Genomic DNA, 23,342 nt, shown 5'->3' with positions numbered 1-23,342 from the left:
TAACAATAAATGTGTAGCCTTACAGAGAATTTGTTTTAGATGGGGTTATTGACCTCCATTTGAAAGCTGGAAAGAGTCAGAAGATTATATATAATATAATAATTGAAAAACTATAAAAAAAAAACAATGACAAAGACCAAATGAAATGTTGCTAACATACTAAAAGCCAACTTAAAGGTGAACCACCCCTTTAATTAAAACTGCTTTGATGTATTTAAATAATTTCTGAAGCATTTACAGGTATTTGTGCATGTATGAGACCCCGAGAGTCTTTGGGAATCAAATTGCAGATCTTTTTCGTTGAATGGGTCTTGCAATCCAGCAGAGAAACCCAGCTGAGTAGCGGCAGATATATTGGCCAATGTGCCCACAAGCTGTGCAGCATTGACAACCTATCATGGATAGATAAAAGGGATCTCTGCCTTCCTTTTTTAAATTATAAATATACTTCTTCAGACATGTAAAGGAAATACCTGCCTCATATCAACATTGCTGTCACAGACTTGCTTTAAAAGCCCCCAGGAGCATTTCAAAAATATATTCTTCCAATTCCTCTGTAATTATATTCTTTAGAATAAATAAACAACTGCACATTCTTTAGCTATGTTTTCATTATTTATAGAAAATAGGTTGCAAATTGAACATTTAGAGCATCTCTTATATGTGGAGAAGATGCTTCCATAACACTAAGTTAATCTAAGTTAAACAATATATCCTTTTGTATTCAAGCATAATAAGTGGGAAATGGTGTAGGATGTAAATTTATTAATCTATGTTATCTCTAAAAACAGAGAATTGCTGAATTAGAGGCCTAACACATGTGTTGCGGAGGTGTGGTATAACAGGAAAATAGCAATAATGCACAGCATAATAATAATAATAATCATAAAATCATATGTACATATGGTATTATTGGATACAACTACCGGTATGTATTTTTCCAAATGAGAAAAAAAAAACCCTCAAATAAAACAGATGGTAAAAAGTGATGACATTCTGTTTTTTTTTAACTGACTGTTAGAAACCAATAGCTAGAGATGAGAAGTGCCCATGAATCCCAGGAAGGCTTTGGCCATAATCTCATAAAAAAAGTTACTGGCCCCTAGATTTACATGTGACCCTGTGCAAGGCCAATGTCGATGTTGTATCCTAATGCCATCCAGTCACCTATTCCCTAAAGTCAAATAGAGCAACAAGAAATGTAACAAAACCTAAAGGGCAAGTTGCCTTTAGTATGTTTTTTTATTTAAAAAGATATTTTTTGTTCTAAAGCACTCACGCTTGGAATTTAAATTGGTATCGATTTGATAGGGCTTAGTTACCCTAGCAAACAGACAGTAATGTGGAAATCAGAATACAGGATGAATAGGAGAAGGCATGAAGATAAAGATAAACAATATGTAATAAGAAACTGATTTTTGGTCACTGGGGTTAGTGACTCATTGTATTGTAATTGCAGGATGGAAAGACGCAAAGTAGTATTAGAAATAAAAAACAAAAGACCGATTAAAAGTTGCTTCAAATTGGTCTAGTAACATATTAAAGTAAATTTTAAGGTGAATTCCTCTATAAAGAACACTAAGGTAAGGGCCATAAGGCACTTCTGTGCAGGTATAAATTAAACCAACTCTGGTTTAAATGGTGAGATGATTGTCTGAATCTCTGCTGAGCACTGAAAGCTTGGAGATTCTAGAAAGGGATATACTCAGTCTACACTTCTGAATATTAGATCCTACTGAAAATATTTGTTGAAACATGAAACCAAATTCAAACCATTCTTCGCCTCTGTAAATCTATACACATCCCCCCCCCAATTGTTGCATAATTTTAAGAGTTTAGGTTCATTTCCGCTAATCCTGGAAAAATTACTGTACCAAACTTAAATTTACGAGGGTGCCATACTCAGTTATCCTTACAGTGCAATGCAACCTTCTTATCCAACCATGTTATTCCTGTATAGTGTCTCACACTTTAGTTTAAGAGGTTTGTTATCTGCAATTTTACATTCAGATGTTAGAGGTTTTGTCATTTGCAGCTCCCATGCTCACTTGTTTACCCCACAGGCTTGCACTTCTGCACTGATCCTTGATATTAAATTAATTAAATAAAATGCTCCCTTATGCTTTTCGTAAGGAAATTCACTCTGAATCAGCTTCAGTTCAAAGTAGAACTAATATGCAAAAGTGCCTGCTTATCATATACTTTCTGTGTTTAACAGGAAAGTAACTCACACTCAGAGGAAACATTTGTTATTATTATGTTATATTATTATTTCTTAACAATTTTACAAAACCCAGACTGGTGAACACAGGGTGTAATACATATTGGGTGGGAGGAACCAGTCACTGTTATGTGCTTAGTGTCTTTTAGCCATTTGGGTAGGGCATGTACAGGCCAAATTGTGAGCCAGTACTGCTTGGACCAGATCTGATTCCATTGCTACAAAAGGGTATTGTATGGAAAAATATTCTTAGGTTAATGTCTCAGAATAGTGTTGGCTGGGAAAATGACAGCAGTGAAACATTTTAGCTGGGTACCAGTGCAAGCTGAGCCCTGAATACATTTCCAGTTGGTTTGTATACTTGACAACCGTATGCAGCTACCAGCATTTTGTGGGGCCTAAACACACTGAATTCGCATGAGTAATCATTGGGATTCTTTCAGGCAAAGGGTGATAGGGAGAGGTGACAAGGAATGTAAGGAAGTAGAAGCCTTCTTCACAGACATAGCTGCAACACAAGAAGCCTCTTCTAACACTGGAATCAACTTCGTATCCTGAGCTGATATTCCCCTCTGCCTCAGTAACATTTCCTTTGTGAGTGAGCATTATATCAAAAAAAGGGATACTTGCAGTTTTTCCCATTGGAGTACATACAGGCCATTGCAAGGGAATATTGAATTATAGGACACTCCCGGTGCATACTGAAGTCCTGAACAGCTACTGTATCTGAGGGTACAAGGGCAGCCATGCAAGCTGGGAGTGCATACAATCAACCTCTGTAGTGTTGTGGTGGTGTTAGCTAAAGTGAAGGTACATGGTTCCATTGACCACCAGCTGCTTATGTAAGTCTGTTATCAAGCTTTCTGATTGCAGACCTTTTTACTGTTTACCTTTTTTATGTTGAATATTTTTATATAAATGTATGCATTTAAGCTTTTCTAAACTTGTAATGAGTCTGTGTGATTCTGTTCCAAAGGTACATGCTAGGTTTATGTGGTCATTGCCTAATAGTGATTTAATGGAGGTCAATAAGAAATAACATTGCTGTATGTGTAAAAGGGCCATACCACACCTGGCAATTTCTTTTCCAGCATATCTGTGACTGGCCCAACATCAGTGTGCACTGTCAGGCAAGGTATTGGGTCATTTTTGCACAGACAGGGCAGTTTTCATTTTGGTGCCAATGTATTTAAAGGCTAAATCTGTGCCTATCAGGGCAAAAGGAAGGAGTTGAATTTTCATCCTAGGTGTGTAGATATAGTGAAAGAGGGAAAACGCTTGGTGTGACATGAACCTAAAGTTGATATTGCAAAAAATTCAGGTGGCGACAGAACAATACCAGTGCATAAGATCTATGCAATAAGCAGTTTCTTAGGATTGGCTGCTCTAACTTGCGAGCATATACTGGTAGTAATGAGGAAGGCAACAGCCAGTTGTTCCCTGTTATATATCTATTTTATTCAGTTTCTTATATTACCTTTCTGCTACCTGATTTGCTTTTTGATTTATGCCAGCCTAAACTGCCAAAAAATAATTAGAATCAGACTACACAGCCCTGCCTCATCCATAGAAATAAACTGTAATTACTGCAGGAAATCAAAGCATACCCAGCCAAGTGTTACCATGGACTGTTCAATCTTCAGTTACAGCTTCTGTTACTGGCTTGTTTGTATGAACAAAATCAAGTATTAGGGTTTGCCTTCCATATGTTTCTCTCAGAATTACAATAAATGAGGATCATGTGCACAATTCCTTTCTACATATTTGTGTCTATGCTTGGGTAAGAGCTGCCAAATGACAACAAAACAGTAGCACAATCTGGTAATTAGCAAATAGTGTTGTTTTCTATAGACAAGGCAATGCTCTCATAAGGCACATAAGTAATATGGCACATCATACAGTATGTAAAACTACTATGTGCAGAGAATAACGGTTTTATATGTGCACACAGAAATTCAGTATATGTCTTGCTTACTTTGAACTTTTCTGTTTATATTTCCTCATCAAAGTCAGCCACATAATGTAGATTGTATTAGGGGTCATTTACATAGAAGCTGTACAAAACTGTGAGGGTAAATGTTTGTCCCTTAATGCTTATTTAAAAAGTAATTCTGTCCAGGTTTTATTTGCATTCTACACCTCACCCTAGATAAAATCTTGTGCAAGGTGTAGAGCACAGCGTCAGGAGATGCAAGACCACCTGTCATAGGGCCGGCACAAGAGATGGGCCAAGAGATATTGTCATCCAAGGTCATCTCACACCGACCTTCACTCCCCCACTTGCCCAAAACCATAGTCTGGCTCACTGCCACCCCTAGCCTTGTTTGCTGACACCGCCATATTGATGTCAGGAAAGTTCAGTCTAAACTTTATGCTCGTGGGTGCACAAACACATTTTAGGTCAGTGCGCACAACAAATTGTTTTTAAAACACACACATGGTTTGAACATTGGTTCCAGGCCCACCCATGTCAAGCTCTTTATGCAGAGGGCGAAGTTTGGCGTGAGAGGGAAGAAAACATGCAATTTTTAAAAATCACGCCCCCCTCAGTTGCACCCAATGGAGCTATGTATCCCTAGTTCCAGCTCTGGCTGATGCTCCCTAAATTGCACATCTGAATGGTGGGAGGGGGGTAGCACCTACATGCCACCCCTGGCCACTCCTTATGAATACATTGAGGGGTGCAAAATGAAACACAGATATCTGCATTTACCCCATGAATACAGTTCTGCCTATTCTCATACTTGCCCTGAAAGAAGCAAATAACCCTATGGTGCTCCATGTATACTGGCAACATGGGGTGTGGCAGAATAAAATGTTGCACAAAGGGTGTCTCTTATAATGAATTTCTGCTCATTGTTTTAATCTCTTTTTAAAATAAAAAAGAACACAGAAATTCCAACTTTTGATAGTGATAGTGATGGAAATATCACTGTATTAGCTTTTGACTTGCAATTAAAAAAATCTAATACTAGACTTGCATGTCAATCTTTAAGACTACTTTGTAAGTTCTTAATTTATGGAAAGTTTTGTCACACCATGCCTAAATGGCAATTACTTCACTCAGTGCTTCCTTGATAAACTGACTGTATAATTATTTTTCTGAGATGATGTTCCCATGGTACCATATGAATTAAACATACATAGGGGAATGTAATTAAAGTTGCAAAGAGAAAAACAATTTGCACCAATAAGAATAAAAATCCATATTTTGCAATGTAATATTGTTCCTTAAGCTGTCATTGCATTGCGAATTTTAATTGCACATTGCGAATTTTAATTGCGCACTCTAAAGAAGTGCTTGAAGGTGTTGTAATCTTTTGGAGCAAGCATAACGACTTTTTCAGTAAGAATCTTTATTACATTTACTGCGCATTGGCGCAAACTATAAAATTTGCAAATGGTCTTCCACTGTTGGAAGTGGGCGCTAAACAGTTTCCGGGTTCGCAACAGCTATATTAAATTTGCGCAAAGCAAAATTTGTTCGCTCAAAGGCATAACTTTTTGCATTGCGAATATTTTTTAGATTACCGACTTTTATTACATTCCCCCCGTGGTCCTTTTATTTTCAGAGTCTAGATAATGCTAGTATGGATATCCAAGTATTGTTCAGCCTGCTGTTATAACTGTGAAAATCAGGTTATATGTAATATTGTTCATTAGGTTTTTATTGCATTGCGAATGAATTGTGAATGATTTTTACATTAGCGACCAATATTACATCCCCCCCTATATGCATTGTACAATGAGATGGAAATAACATTAGCCAGTTTAGAAGTCTCATTGTGCACCTACACTTTGGGTTTGATTTATCAAAGGTCAAATGTTAGAGGTTTTTTAACCTCAAATTAACTCGAATTACCTAGAAATTCAAATAGTACCTTATTTAAGAAAAATGTCTAAAACTCAAAACAAAACAAATATTACCAATTTGAAAACTCGAATTGAATTCGAATTCATTGTAACATAGTAAGTTAGGCTGAAAAAAAAACACATGTCCATCAAGTCCATCCTTTTAACTTTTTTAACCTGCCTAACTGCTAGTTGATCCAGAGGAATGCAAAAACCCCATCTGAAGCCTCTCCAATTTGTCTCCGAGGGGGAAAAAATTCCTTCCTGAATCCAAAATGGCAATTGGACTAGTCCTTGTATCAACTTGTACTATGATCTCCCATAACCCTGTATTCCCTCACTTGCTAAAAAGCCATCCAAACCCTTCTTAAAGGAAAACTATACCCCCCAAACAATGTAGATTGCAGATATTGCATAAAACAGCTCATATGTAAAATCCTGCTTCATGTAAATAAACCATTTTCATAATAATATACTTATAGTAGTATGTGCCATTGGGTAATCATAAATAGAAAATTGCCATTTTAAAAAATAAGGGCCGCCCCCTTGGATCGTAGGATTCACTGTAATCACAACCATACCAACAAACCATACATGTTTGGTCACATGAGCCAATTAACAGACAGAGTTGTTTTTTTTTGCTCCCACACTTCTTCCTGTTACAGTTAGAGTTGAAGTATTTCTGGTCAGGTGATCCCTGAGGCAGCACAGAGACCATCACGAAATGGTGGCTCAAGGCAAGAGATGTAAAAGGCAATATTTACTTAAATATATATTCCAGTTTGGTGAGATTCTTTAATATGCCACTTAATATGATATGAACTATCTGTTGCTTAAGTGTTGATTTTGGGGGTATTTTTTTCCTTTAAAGCTATCTAATGTATCAGCCTGTACAACTGATTCAGGGAGAGAATTCCACATCTTCACAGCTCTCACTGTAAAAAACCCCTTCTGAATATTTAGGCGGAACCTCTTTTCTTCTAATCAGAATGGGTGACCTTGCATCAGCTGGAAAGACCTACTGGTAAATAAAGCATTAGAGAGATTATTATATGATCCCCTTATATATTTATACATAGTTATCACATCACCCCTTAAGCGCCTCTTCTCCAGCGTGAACAACCCCAACTTGGCCAGTCTTTCCTCATAGCTAAGATTTTCCATACCTTTTCCAGCTTAGTTGCCCTTCTCCGTACCCTCTCTAATACAATAATGTCCTGTTTGAGTGATGGAGACCAAAACTGTAGGGCATATTCTAGATGAGGCCTTACCAGTGCTCTATACAGTGGAAGAATGGCCCCTTTCTGCTGTGAATCAATGCCTCTTTTAATACAGCTCAAGACCTTATTTGCCCTTGATGCTGCTGACTGGCATTGCTTGCTACAGCCAAGTTTATCATCTACCAGGACTCTAAGGTCCTTTCCATAATGGATTTGCCTAGTGCAGTCCCATTAAGGGTATAAGTGACTTGGATATTTTTACATCCCAGGTGCATGACTTTATATTTATCAACATTGAATCTTATTTGCCACTTAGCTGCCCAGATTGCCAGTTTGTCAAGATCGTGTTGCAAGGATGCCACATCCTGAATGGAATTTATTTGTCTGGATAGTTTTGTGTCATCTGCAAATACTGATACATTACTTACAACACCCTCCCCTAAGTTATTAAAGGGGAACACTTTTTCCAATTCAGTTGTTTTCAGATTGTTCCCCAGAAATAGACTGGGGAACAATTACTTGTTTACTTATTACTTATTACTTATGCATTATTTATTTTTTACTTTCCAAAATCTAAGTTTAATGTTCCTGTCTCTGGTGTTTGAGTCTGGCAGCTCAGTAATTCAGGTATAGACTCTAAACTGTTACAATTTTGCAACATTTAGTTGATACATTTCTCAGCAGCATCTCTGGAGTATTAGCAACTATTGTATCAATTCTAACAGCTGCCTGTAATGAAACCCAGAGATTCTGAACAGCAGGGACAAAGATAAGAAATGTATCAGCTAAATGTATCCATTAAGAACAGTTTACAAGGTCGGTGACCCCCCTCCCAGGACTGCTTTGGAATGTGAAAAATGACACTTGACACTTTAATATTAGAAAAACAGTCATACATAGAAAATAGAAAGTCATTGGGAAATGTCAATATTTCTGGTGATCTATCTGAAAACAACTAGTTGTTTGAAGGTGAACCACCCCTTTAAGGAACAAGTTAAATAAAAGTGAACCCAATACCGAGCCCTGAGGAACCCCACTAAGAACCTTACTCCAAGTAGAGAATGTACCATTAACAACCATCCTCTGTAGCCAATCCTGTAGTCAGTTTCCTATCCATGTGCAAACAACTTTATTAAGCCCAACAGACCTTAGTTTAGAAAGCAGTCATTTGTGGGGCATGGTATTAAACACTTTGGCAAAATCTAAATAGATCACATCTACTGCCCCCCCCACTGTCCAGCATCTTACTTACCTCATCATAAAAAGCAATCAAATTTGTCTGACATGACCTATCCTTCATAAAGCCATGCTCATTGCTGCTCATGCCATTCACCAGGACAAAATTTTGAATGTGATCCCTTAATAAACCTTTAAAAAATTTGCCCACCACAGGTGTTAAATTTACTGGCCTATAATTCCAGGCTAAGATCGTAATCCCTTTTTAAATATTAGAATGACTCAGCTTTTCTGCAATCCATAGGTACCATACCAGATGAAAGCGAATCTGAGAAAATCAAAAATAGGGGCCGGTCTAAAACTGAAATAAGCTCTCTTAGAACCCGGGGGTGTTTGCCATCTGGCCCTGGCATCTTGTTTACATTAATTTTTTATTAAAGCTTTATAAATCATATCCTGAGTCAGCCAATGACTAGATTGAGATAAGCCATCAGTGCAGCTATGAAGTGAGCCTGGAAACTCAGCCTCCTCTATTTTTTACACTGAACAAAATAACTGATTTACCACATTTGACTTTTCTGTATCTGTTACAACCATACTGGTTCCATTATTTAAAGAGCAACACTCTCAACCCACATATTTTTACTATTAATATACTTAAAAAACATTTAAGAGTTGTCTTAGCCTCAGTCGCAATGCATTCTTCATTTATTTTCTTTGCCTTCCGGATTGCTGTTTTACAAAATTTATTATAGTGTTTATATCCATTAAATGCAGCTTCTGTCCCAACAGACTTGTAGTTTTTAAATGCCTTTCTCTTTTTTTCTTATTAATTTCTTTACTTCTATAGTAAGGGTGATTTTTAGTGCTTCTACATTTACTCCTTTAGGGAATAAATTGAGAACAGTAACGATATAATATCATTTTAAATGACAACCATTTCTGTTCTTTTAACTAAAAACATAATGCCCCAATGAATACTCTGAAGCGCAGCCCACAAGGCACTAAAATGAGCTTTTCTGAAATTCATGTTTTTTTGTTGCCCCAGTGTATATTTGTTTTTTGCACCAGACATTAAGGGGCAGATTTATCGAAGTTCGAGGTGAATTTTAGAATAAAAAAATTATTAATTTTGAGCTATTTTTTGTGTACTTCGACTAGGGAATAGTCCAAATTCGATTTGAATTTAAAAAAATTCTAAAATTCGAATATTGATTTTTATCATGTACTGTCTCTTCGACCATTCGCCATCTAAAACCTGCAAATTGCTTTTTTAGCCTATGGGGGGACCTCCTAGAACCTAATTGGAATCAATTGGTGGACTTTGAAAATCCAAGTTTCTGTTGGGAAAAACTTTGATTAAAATTCGATCGATCGCGCTATTACTTAGATTCGTATGATTCGATTCAACAGAATACGGACCTATTTGATTGAAAAACTGACCTATTCGGCCAAAATAAAACTTCAACTTAATTTTGGTTGGTCTTTTTAAATTCGAATTTCGAAGTTTTCCAAATTCGAAATTCGACCCTTGATAAATATGCCCCTTAATGATATAACATTATGGTCATAGCATACTCCCAAAATTAATTTGCTGGACTCTTTACAATTTTAAGAATTGAGTTTTTTCTCTGAAAAAATATCGAATGTCAGGAAGGCTATTAGCATCTTCATATGGGTCACTGGACCTCTGCCATTGACTTCTACATGAACTGGGCAGATTTTAGGTGGCGAATAGTTGAATTTGAGTTGTTCCAAGGGTCCAGGTATGATAAATCTCCAATTTGAGTTTTGATTTTGACCAAAAATCCAACTCGAAAATTCAAATTTGATTTTCAATTCGAAACTCAATAAATCTGCCCCTATGGTCTGCATTAGGTGTATTATGTTGCACCATGCAATGTCAAAACAAAATCTGCATGTATCTTTGTACATTTACGTAGGTTGTGTAACGAGTCGACCTTCACTGTGTACTCACCTTACCTTGACACCCCCATGTCAGTACTGGGATAGTCCCTCCCCATGTTCCCATCAGAAGGACCCTCCTCAAACCCTTAAAATGCCAACCCCATTCCCCTACCGGTATCTTTGTCTTTAGTCCTTCTGCTTTTGCTCCCTCTGGAAGAAAACATTTTTCTTTTAAATGTAGTAGCTAAATTCAGTATCATTTTGTATCACAGCAATTCTGTGAGCTAAGGTTGGATTTGTTTTATTCAACAACAAACTAATATGATGGTAAACATGGCAGTCAAACTAAATACAAATAGTATTAGTATTTCCTAAACACAGCAGTCATTATTTACTATATGTTGAACTTCTGTGTTTCTTCCCAGGCATGTTTAATCAAGAGCCTATTGGATTGGATTGGTTACACACTGCCTGCCTGATACATTGTGCACAGCAACCAAATTACAGTCTTATATTCCTGGCCTTGACTATATTGGCTGGGTAACAGACTAATGAATGTAGTCCTATATGCTGATAATAGCATATTTATTAGTAGCCATTTATATAGTGCCAACATGTTCTGTAGCACTTTACAGAGATTATATAATTTGCCTCAGTGCAGTTTACAATCTTTTACTTTCCTGTAAATCAGTGATGCCAGTCCACATAGTCGCTACCACATAGCGCCATTTGCGCCATTTTACCAGATGAATTTTCCCTCAGTACTATCCCTGATGAAAGTTCCAGCGTGAAACTGAAACATTGGAACCAATAAACCTACATTTTGTTTGCTGAAACCTTTGCCTCAAAACTTCCTTGGAGTGCTGTCAACTCACCTTGGTATCTATTTATATTCAGACTGGCACCCAGACTATTTTTGGCTAATGGTGCCCGCTCTGCCTGCATGTTTTATATATATATGTGTACACGTATATATATATATATATATATATATATATATATATATATATATATATATAACTTACCCTTTTTTACCATTTAAAGCTCATGCCACATTTGTGGAGGATCCCTTTTGACTTTATTTTGTTTCCTTGAAAATTTTTAATAATAAGTGGCCACCTCCAGCAATTTCACCATCACTAATACCCGCCATATTTAAATTGACATAAGAGTTAGTATGTTAATGAGGTTCGCTAGGAAGAAATTTAACACTATAGAAAATTCGCTAAGAGAATTTTCACTAGCAAAAAGTACGCTAGCGTTCATTCACCGATACGAATTTTCACATTTTGATGAATACGCATTGCCGTAGCAAACTAACGACTGTATGCTTTCCGAAGTGAAAATTCGGACCTAAGTAAATTTGCTACACTGCTAACCCTAAAGTTTGCATTTTTGCACCAAAATCCACTCTGTGTACACACATACAGGTACAAATCCAGCAGATTGGCTTTTATAGCAGTAGAGAAGACAACCTGTGTGCCATTAGCCTAAATCTGCTGTTCCTATTGGAGAACCACCTGCACCCAAATGTGGACGAGAATTATAGTTTAGCTTGGATACCCATTATCTCTTCCTGAAGAGCAGCAGTTGAAAAACCTAATTTCTATATTGCTACATTAACAATGTTGAAAATGACCATTCTATATAAACGAGGGTTGCCCAACCTATTAGCCTGTCAGCTGTTGTTGAACATCTTGTATAACTAATCTTGGATAAAAGGATACCATAAAGCTAGAATCAGCTCTTAACTGTTGCAAAATATAACTATGATACCCCGCCAATAAATTAAAGTGAGAGTTGATTATTGAAAATTCCTTTTGTATGCTGGATCACTTATTATCAGTACATATTGTAGAGCACCCAGGCATGTAAGTCCTTCATTTCTAGTGTGGCCTCTATCAAGCATTATTCAGTTTTACCATTGCAACATTCTAAAAGAACAGGACAAATCTGAAATACTCCTAGTTCTTCTGCTAGGCACTTGCAGGTACTATGTCCAGACAGTAACATGGACATGAAAACAAACATATCTGATTTTTGTCAGAAACGTGGCATTATTCTAAGGGGCAAATTCACTAACCTCCAGCAACAGCTTCGATCACAGTGCAACATTTCGCCAGGCATTGACTCGCCAAGACAACGCTAATTCACTAAATCCGAAGTTGCATCCAGGGTGCCAAATGCTGGTGAAGTTGCGCTATCGTTACTGCGCCAAGTGAAGCAAAGTTGTGCTAGCTTTGCCAATTTTGCATATGGCAGGAAGTTAAAGTTCAATGGACTTATATGTTGCAGCAAATACATTACACTACAGAAGCCCGGGAAACCTTAATAAAATAAAGTTGTTATAATGCCCTACGCATGAGCCCAGTGTATAGTTTATGTGCCATATGTTAAGAAATGTATGGGGAAAGCCATTTACCCCCAAAAAAAGTACATCTTTTTTAGCCTATCACCCTGAAAAAGGAAAAGACGCTAGCTTTTTTTGGGACTATTTTTTTTAGGAAGTCCTATCTATTCTATTGCACTTTGCCTGGTCTCAGGTGGTGAAGGCAAGTCTGGCGCAAGATGTAATGTTCAGTAAAATTTGCATCTTAGTGAATTTGCATAGTTACGTCCATTCGCCAGAGCGCAAATTCGCCAGGTGTTAGGGAGCGAAGTACAGCTCCTTCGCAATTAAAGTTACACCAGCGACCGTTAGTAAATTGGCGAAGTACCGAAAAGACGTCACGCTGGAGAATTCTCGCCCGCGTTAGTCACTTCACCCGTTAGTAAATTTGCCCCTAAACATGAGCCTCATAATTGCAAATGCGTTCATAGATACTGTATCATTTAATGCCGTGCTATTACCAAATGGATCTTGTGGTAGAGTGGCTAGGAAAAGGAGGAAAAAGGTCACTCTAGCCTTTAATTTCTCCCCAGGTACTGAGATAGGCTCCAGGAAGGGAGTTATGAAACAGAGAATCAGTGCTCTGTTTAAAGACTTTAGTAGCCAGGGACTCCATTCCGCAGATCCAGTGCAGAGATTGGAGTTCACCTTCCACAGGAAAGCTGTCCTGTGGAAAGGCTATTTAAACTTAATTAGAATGGGAGAGTGTGTCTCTCATCAGGGCAAAGCAGGTAGGAGACCTGGCTGTGTTAGGAACTCCCAGAGGAGCTGGGAGTGCCGCCTGATCCTGCATGAAGCAGAGGGAGAGCGTGGCTGTGACTAAGAGCCAGATTTGTTGTCTGTGTGGGACATTGAAGAAAAGCCAAGAGGCTAAAAAGTTCACTCTAAGACTGTGAGTACAGGGGTGAGCCACAACAATTGTTTTGTTTGCTGGTAGTCCACAAGGGGCCCAGCCTAGTCAGGGACTGCTCCAGAGTTGGAAGGTAGTGCCCAATGGGCTAGGTTTTATTTTATTATTTGTTTGAATGATAAAATGGTCACCCCTGTGTCTGTGGACAATACACTGTTTGTGCAAAGCGGGAAAATAAACGTGTGTTTTCCTTGAAGAAGCTGTGTGTCGCTGTCTTTATGCTCTTTTTTTCCTATGCTGCCTGCCTACCATTGACTAATCCCCCTAAAAGTTACGTGTTCGAGCCGCCAGCTTGCCACAGCATCTTCACGCCAGACCAGTAACAACCGCATAACATAATTATGTGCATTATCATGGTTCAGCATTTATCATAGTAAAGGATGCACTTCTGTAACCCCAGGCATTGCAATCTGGCCAGCCACATGAGCGTGCACTAACATCTATAATAACTACCTATGTCAAAGGACACATCCAAGGTCATGGCACTGGTCCAAATAAGATTTTTTTTAAGACTAAGGGGTAGCTTAGTTTAAAAACACTAAAGGTTAGCTTTATCAATCATCATATGTTCATATTTGGGCAAACTGTCATATTCTGTAGGCACTAGCTAAAAAGCCAATTTAAAACATTATTAAGATATTGGGCCACGTCCAGTAGGATATTGACTAGTTGACTATTGACTAATGAGCTTTTGTTTATCTATCCATTGTATTATCAAGAAGTATTAATGTCATGGTTTAGATTTGGAATTAATCATTAACTAGGGCAACTGGAGGTGACAAAGGGAAGGAAAATAGAATTCAATGGCAAATTAATAGATCTTATAGGGCCAGATTTAGGAATTATTTACTTGTTCGAGTTTGGCCAAATAATTACAGGAAATGTGAGTAAGGTCAGGAACTTACTTGTATTAGTATGAATAGTTTGCCCAAATACAGACAGATGAAAACTGATAAATCTAACCACTAGTGTTTTTAATCTAAGCTACTCCTTAGCGTTTGACTAAAATCTTTTTGGAGGGGCCATTGAAATGTATAATGCTAACTAAAAATCAAAGCAATGCCATGGTCTAAGAAGGTAAATAAGCAGTGTGTATGACTAAAGGTTAAAAAACAGCATAGTTATATAAAATTGGTGTAAGACATATTAGTAGTAAAACCAGGTATAGTGATGTAAACCTATTCCAGTATATTTCTTTACTTATTATCTGAAACCAAGGGGGTGGGGTTATTACAGAGCATATTTAATCCATCCCCAAAGGGAGGGTGACTTTGGGGAAAAGCAGAACAACTTTCCATTATTTTTTTGCATTATAATGCAAACAATTATGAAAACATGTATTTTTACTAAAAGGATAAAAGGCATGGTTCTTATAAGTATAATGGGTGCTGCCACTTTAAAAAATACAGCTAGTTTATAAAATATATATTATTATATTTTATAAAATAGATATTCCATGTGGCTTGTGACATAAAATGCAAAAGAAAAGCTTGTAGTTAACAGGAGAAATGATGTACAGCAAATGTCCCAGTGGAATTGCCCAAATCAATAAATGGATTGGGATGCCTTAATTATATTTGGTTTATTCTTGTTTACTTTGCTTACAGTGTATAGTAATCATCTATTTTTGGCTCCTGCCTTTTCTGTTGTGAGATGCTGGGAAGCTTCTAATTAGAAAAAAATAATAATTCCAGCTTTATGGTAGAATTTATAGCATGTGAATTAAGGCTGCACTGAAATTAAAATCTCTGGGATAGGAAAAATATATTAGATGGCATTACAACAAATATAAAGGGGGTGGGAAATAACAGGGATTTGCCTATTTAAGAGAGGAAGCCTGTAACATATTTTTTTGCTGTTATGATTGTTTTCTGGAGGCCACTTTAAATCTGAGCAAAGGTGAAATTGATATTAAAGGTGCATGCCTGGCTCAGTGCTTCTGTAAACCTTGCAAGCTTTAAAAAAAATTTACAGCATATTGCAGACAGACACCTAGGTAGTAAAGTTATAAATATTTAAGTAGTATTTCGCTGAAATAAATTTGCTTATATGAACTACTTTTATAACACAAGGCTGCCAGGAGATAAAGCCACCGCATGATGCAGCCAGCTAGACCTTCTAGAATTCATCTGGCATAGCATTGCTTCTCTAACTCCAGGGCAGCATACGCAGCACTTTTGGCTGCTTTGGGCATAGGGTACTAGGTGTCCATGTTTATGAATATACTGTGGAGGCACATGGTACATTGTCTTTGCTCCAGATGACAAAGAGAAATGGAGGGCAGTGCCAATAAAGGTATGCTTATCTGCACCAGGTGCAATATGTTACAGCTGTGAGGATCAGCACAACAGACATATGCAAAGCAAAGGTATTTCTGGCAGGGCCAGATTTCTCTCAGAGGTGCCCTGATGGCACTCAGTCCCAGTGCCCGCCCATTGCCTTCGCACACACACCCCCTGCAAGCGCACTTACCCATGCACTGGAGCTCTGGGGACCTATGAGTCCCCAGTGCACCTTAGTATGCTGCTGGACGGCATGCTTCCACAAAAATGTTGCCGCCCTATGCCTGGGCCTTTGAGGCCTTGCCACAAATCCGAACTGATTTCAGGGCTTCAATTTTATTTTTAAAAAGCTTTAAAAAAAATCGATATCCGTGCATTTTTTATTTTTTAGGCTTATTCTGCATTGATAATTTCCATATAAATGTTACAGAGTAACAAAGATTGAACTGCATCCTGGAGATAAACAATTGTTTAAATGGTATTTTTAATTGTTATAGGTTTTTTGCAGGTTTTTGTCTTCCTGTTTTGCTTTTTTTTTTTTTTTGCTTTCTCTACAACCTGGAACTTAAGTTCGATGAGGGTTGAAAATTCAGATCAATCTGATATGGTCCATTGTTTGCCTAGACATATCAGGCAGCGTTTCACAATCACCAGTGCTCAGTCTAACCTATAGCACTGACCAACTCCTAGAAGCGGCCTTGTGCCAGCGCATGGTTTAACCCACATTCAGAGTTGACCAGCTGCTATAAATGATAAAAAGCCAATATTTGAAAAAACAAAAAGAAGCAGAAAGATTGCCAGATCACAGTCTGCCTTTAAAAATAATTATTGCAAAAAATCCCCCAGCAAACAATGGGAGTAGTACAAGTGCACTATGGTTTTACTACATTGTTTACTACATTGTTTGTTGGGGGACTTGATTTTAAATGCAATACAAACTTGGAATGCTATTATAGTGTAGGATGTACTATGAAGGGCCTTGATGTGGCACATGAGCGAACATATTTTGGTCAAAGTGTGGTACTAACGCCTCGTGTTTTGTAATAATTATTTTTAAAGGGAAACTGTGTGCTGGCAATCTTTCTCCTTCTTTTAGCGATTCACTTGTGTCCTAAACCACAGGGCAACATTTTGTATCTTGTTAAGTCACAAATTATGAAGCCTACAAACTAGTGAAAGCAACTAAAACTTGCAAAAATGCAGAGATAGTTGCAAAATCTGCATTTCAACCTGCACCTGCAAAGAAATATATTCTAAGGACCCTATACACGGATAGTTATTTCCTTTAAATTACAGCAAGAACCTTCCAGGTCATTTCAAGAGCCCCAGTCAAGAAACCCTCTCTAATTATTTTTAATAATTATGCCCTTTAGGCACCATTGCTTTTGAGAATATAGATGATATTTTATTTTAACACAAACTCCTTTACGTCTCAAGGGCATAATTTCTTGTTGTTTATATTAAAGGGACAATTCTTCTTAGTAAGTTTAGTACCAGCTAGTTTGTCTTTAAATCATATTGATGGAAATGTTTGATAAATCCATGTCAACATACAGTATGCCTATTCAGGCTTAATTTGTTCCAAACCACAGACCAAAAAGGCAGGGCTTTCTGAGAGGTAGATGGCTTGGTTGACTGGGCTGATCAGGTGTTGTCTAAAATGTCCCAGTTTTTCAACTAGGTAGGATTTCCCTACAAATAAATCAGGTACCATTACCAATGTAGCCAGTAATTTACCAGCCAAGTGGCAAGTATGTCCACCGTTCACTATTGTATGGAAATGGATAAATTATTATCCTTGTATGTAAGAGTTAATCTAAGGATTTCTTTATATGGAATAGATGAAGAGCAATTTGTTATTTTAGAAAAGTCTCAATTAAGAATGCTGTTATAACAGTCCACACTATAAGAGGCAGAGAATAATACTGACCTGTATACTAATGAAAGTAGTATATTGATGAGCTTTTACCACCAAATATGTCGCTTCTATGTCTATTATTCCTAAAAACATGTACTTCCACCATCTCCTTTTCAAAATCGCCAATAAATTTTCCTCCCCTGAAAGAAAAAAAAAAACATTAGACATATTAGAGAATTTATTCACCTACAAATTTGTTTTGTCAAAGTATTTCCAGTGAAATGTCTATAATCATTTATTTACTGTACCTGTTTCACATTTGTTGCCCTTTTCAACTTCCAATGCCCCCCCCCCCCAAATCCTTCTTTTTAATGTAATATACTGTTAGCCTCCACTTGTGAAAATTATGTTTGCTTTACAAGATCTTATAAATATTTAAGCTTGATTTTATTGAAGGTTGCCATGGGAAGTTGAGGGGCATTCACTCAACACACACTCAGGTTAATGTTTTATCAGGAACCAATTAACCTGCCTGTATGTTTCTGAAGAGTGAAAGGAAACCTATACAAATACAGTGGGCATACAAATTCCTGGCAGATAGTGTCCAGTGTGGCTGCAAAGTAGTTGTGTTAAAGGAATAGTAACATCAACAAAAGTGACTTATGTCACTCTTAGTCGACTCACCTACTCACATTTTGGGTCATGCTCTTGATCTTATATTCCACCACTCCTCAAACTTTACTAACTCTTCCTTCCCCCTAGCTGACCATCACTTACTTTTCTTACAGTTAACACTTTCAGTAGTGCTATTACAACCATCTCTCTCCACCCACACATACAGAAACCTTAACACATTTAAACAACAACAATTATCAACAGTAGAAGCATAGTGGATCTCTCATATAAACAACCTTTCCTGAGCAAATATGGCAGCATCTCTCTACAATAATGCTCTTTCAACAGCTCTTGAATCCCTTGCTCCTTCTACGATCCATCACAGTCAACCAGGTAAACCCTCAACCCTGTCATACTAGTATAACTCTGTACATCAGAAGATGTACTAGATAAGCTGAATGCCAGGGGTCAGAAAATGCCCCTGGACAATGAAGCCAGAAACAGTTTAAACATTATAGGGTTTAAAACCTATTCATAAACTATCCACAAGGCAAGGTTTGTATCTACTTTATAAACAATATCAGCCTGGTTTAAATCTGCATTTTCATAATTTTACAAAACTGAATCATTTAGTGCAAGGTATTTCTTTGTCATAGCATTGGCAAATTTACATAGTAACATAGTAAGTAACATAGTAACATAGTAAGTAAGGTTGAAAAAAGACACATGTCCATCGAGTTCAACCTTTTTTTTTTATTAACTACCTATCTGCCAGTTGATCCAGAGGAAGGCAAAACCCCATCTGAAGCCCCCTAGAGGGGGAAAAATTCCTTCCTGACTCCAAAATGGCCTAGTCCCTGGATCAACTTGTACTATGAGCTATTTCCCATAACCTTGTATTCCCTTATTTGCTAAAAAGCAATCCAACCCCTTCTTAAAGCTATCTAATGTATCAGCCTGTACAACGGATTCAGGGAGAGAATTCCACATCTTCACAGCTCTCACTGTAAAAAACCCCTTCCGAATATTTAAGCGGAACCTCTTTTCTTCTAATCGGAATGGGTGACCTCGTGTCAGCTGGAAAGACCTACTGGTAAATAAAGCATTAGAGAGATTATTATATGATCCCCTTTTATATTTATACATAGTCATCATATCACCCCTTAAGCGCCTCTTCTCCGGCGTGAACATCCCCAATTTGGCCAGTTTTTCCTCATAGCTAAGATTTTCAATACCTTTTACCAGCTTAGTTGCCCTTCTCTGTAACCTCTCTAATACAATAGTGTCCTGTTTGAGTGATGGAGACCAAAACTGTACAGCATATTCTAGATGGGGCCTTACAAGTGCTCTATATAGTGGAAAAATGACCCCCTCCTCCCTTGACTCTATGCCCCTTTTAATACAGCTCAAGACCTTATTTGCCCTTGATGTTGCTGACTGGCATTGCTTGCTACAGCCAAGTTTATCATCTACAAGGACTCCAAGGTCCTTTCCATAATGGATTTGCCTAGTGCAGTCCCATTAAGGGTATAAGTGGCTTGGATATTTTTACATCCCAGGTGCATGACTTTACATTTATCAACATTGAATCTCATTTGCCACTTAGCTGCCCAGATTGCCAGTTTGTCAAGATCATGTTGCAAGGATGCCACATCCTGGATGGAATTAATTGGGCTGGATAATTTTGTGTCATCTGCAAACACTGATACATTACTTACAACACCCTCCCCTAAGTCATTAATGAACAAGTTAAATAAAAATGGACCCAATACCGAGCCCTGGGGGACCCCACTAAGATCCTTACTCCAAGTAGAGAATGTCCCATTAACAACCACCCTCTGTACCCGATCCTGTAGCCAGTTTCCTATCCACGTGCAAACGACTTCATTAAGCCCAACAGACCTTAGTTTAGAAAGCAGTCATTTGTGGGGCACAGTATCAAACGCTTTGGCAAAATCCAAATAGATCACATCTACTGCCCCCCACTGTCCAGAATCTTACTTACCACATCTTAAAATGCAATCAAATTCGTCTGACATGACCTATCCTTCATAAAGCCATGCTGATTGTTGCTCATAATGCCATTCATTAGGAAAAAATTTTGAATGTGATCCCTTAACAAGCCTTCAAATAATTTGCCTACCACAGATGTCAAGCTTACTGGCCTATAATTGCCAGGCTGAGATCGTAATCCCTTTTTAAATATTGGAATAACATCAGCTTTTCTCCAATCCATAGGCACCATACCAGATGACAGTGAATCTGAGAAAATCAGAAATAAGGGCTGATCTAAAACTGAACTAAGCTCTCTTTGAACCCGGGGGTGTATGCCATCAGGCCCTGGAGCCTTGTTTACATTAATTTGTATTAAAGCTTTTTGAATCATATCCTGAGTCAGCTACTGACTAGATTGAGCGGAACCATTCATGCAGTTATTAAGTGAGCCTGTGAACCCAGACTCCTCTATTGTATACACTGAAGAAAAGAACTGATTTAACACATTTTCCTTATCTGTATCTGTTACAAGCATACTGGTACCGTTATTTAATGGAGCAACACTCTCAACCTGCATCTTTTTACTATTAATATATTTAAAAAACTTTTTAGGGTTAGTTTTCACCTCCACCGCAATTAAATTTACAAAATTAATATAATTTGTTAGATAACTGTGAGCACTTAAAACATGAAAACTTAAAACATGAATTGGGTGGGATGGGGTTTCTTTTTACATAGATTTTCAAATTTACTGAGCAGTGAATGAACACTAGGAAGTATGTTACGTTGTTCACATTGTATTTGCATTGCATAAAGTATTTAAAAGAAAACTAAACACCCCTACCCTAAGCCCCCCTAAACTTTCTGGTATCTCCCCTCTCCCTCCCAGCTATGTGCATTAGTTAAAAAAAAAAAAAGCCTTGATCCTTAAATACAGAGAAGCAAAGCGGAGCTCCCAGTCACCATCTTCCAGTGCTTTGTATTGCAATCTCGTCTCTTCACCGACAGGAAGCCCGTGGTAGGCACTACATCTTTATTTTTGTTTCTCGGAAACAGTTGCTCAGGTCAAATGAAATGCTAAAATCAGTGACGTAACTATGGAGGAAGCAGACCCTGAGGTTGCAGGGGGGCCCAGGAGGTAGAGGAGGCCCTATGTGGTCCAATTTAAATACATATTGGTAAAACTGATCAACCTGGGGGTCTGAAATATAATCTGCTGTGGGGTCCAGTAATAGCTAGTTATGCCACTGGCTAGAATCAAAGGAAGTAGTGCTCAACTTTTAATTGAATGCAATAGTACTTGGTTAAACACTTTAAGGCATGATCATATGCATAGCCACTGCTAAAACACATATTTTGCTCCTACCACATTAAAATTTACATGAAATACTTTGGTCTGTTTGGGAAACTATTAGCCATGTTACTGCATAGCCCATTTCATTCACAAATGTTGCATATACATTATTATTTTTATCCTTTGTGCATTTTAACGAGAGTTCAACTGTTTCGATTTGTCCCTGCAAAAGGGGAAAGATTAGTTACTTCCAAAAGATGTTACACAACAGATAATAAACACATATTCACATTTTACAGTGGAAAAACATCAGTTTTACATGTCCATTCCATAAATTTTCTCTAAAAACTAGAATAATGATATATAAAAAAGAATAATGAAATACATTAAAAGAGAGCAGGTTTATCAGTGGGTTAAAAGACGTTGGGGCTCATTTATCAATATTGAGCAAATTTGCCCATGGGCAGTTACCTAACGCAACCAATCAGTGATTAGCTTTTTATAGCCAGCTGCTAGTAGAACAATGAATGCAGAAATTTCCCCAGTGTTGATAAATGACCCCTGATCTTCTTCTAAAAATACTCCTAAAACTTTTAAACCTAATCCACCACCTAATCCAGTTATACCAACAAAGATACCGTTTTGCATAACAGGCCAATCAAAATCTAAAAACAGCTTTTGTTTGATGGTGACATAAATGTAATTTTAGTTTTTGCTATTTATTTGATTCCTAACTCTTTACAAGGGTTGCTCATTATGTTGTCTGTTTCTAACTCAGAGTTTCCAGCTTCTGACAAGCTTTGTACTGTAAATTGTGCAAATCATGCATTGGGTCAGTAATCCCTGATTAAGGAATATGGCCTTTGTTACGCCACCTACCATGCCTTTTAAACATATGCTAATAAAAAGAATGTGCTCACATCTTGTTGTCTCTAAAGCACTGACCCTCTCTGTTATGAGCACCCGCAGAACACAAATTTGCAGAGTTGTTTACTTTCTAAATGTTGGACACTGCTGCATTACAAAGGCTCAACAAAACTCTTCGCACCAAATTGTCCTGAATCAACATTTCTTCATTCTTTATGTGGACATTGGAGTGGACTGTGTCTGCCGTATACATATTCTGAGATCTTTTAAGTGAAGTAAAGTTTCACCACATTGGTCATCATTTTGTTTAGACTCCATCGTGGTGCATTATGAGGGATCACCTTTAGCACTCATTGTGCGAACCCGGTGAATTAACACAGTACACAGTACTATAACCTATTATAATATGTGCTGGCATGGAGTCCCAGAAAATTGGGTATGACCAAAAATAGTCTTCGGTTTTAGACAATTTCTCTACTAAATGCAAATGTCTGATTAACATGAACCCCTGTGAAAAACACTCTACATATGTTCAGTGAAAAAAGAACATGGTCAAACCAATCACACAGGAAGCAGCTGACAGAATTCAAGGTAATTTATTTTACTCTTGATAAGTTCTAGCCATGTTTTTGTTGTGTGATTCAAATAAAATACATTTTAGGCCAACAATTTTAATTAAACCTCTTCCTTAGTTATGTGTAAGTTAAAGTTAGTGTAGAGAATCAGTGCAAAACCATGGCAAGTATCCCTATAAG

The 23,342-nt window shown here is 37.5% G+C and overlaps 1 protein-coding gene across 1 annotated transcript in view; it reads right to left on the bottom strand.

The window, feature by feature from the left end:
* The window catches only part of LOC121394230 (solute carrier family 35 member F2-like), a 225,648-nt gene that overhangs the window by 18,395 nt on the left and 183,911 nt on the right, over nucleotides 1–23,342 (bottom strand). Inside the window, exon 3 of the mRNA XM_041564610.1 lies at nucleotides 17,889–18,016. Within this exon, the coding sequence (XP_041420544.1) occupies nucleotides 17,889–18,016 (128 nt within the window). The remainder of the gene's footprint in view (nucleotides 1–17,888; nucleotides 18,017–23,342) is intronic.

This window comes from Xenopus laevis, chromosome 5S (genome assembly GCF_017654675.1).
Source record: "Xenopus laevis strain J_2021 chromosome 5S, Xenopus_laevis_v10.1, whole genome shotgun sequence".
NCBI lineage: Eukaryota > Metazoa > Chordata > Amphibia > Anura > Pipidae > Xenopus > Xenopus laevis.
The sequence above is the reverse complement of the archived record's forward strand: the minus strand, read 5'-3'. Positions and strand labels throughout refer to the sequence as shown.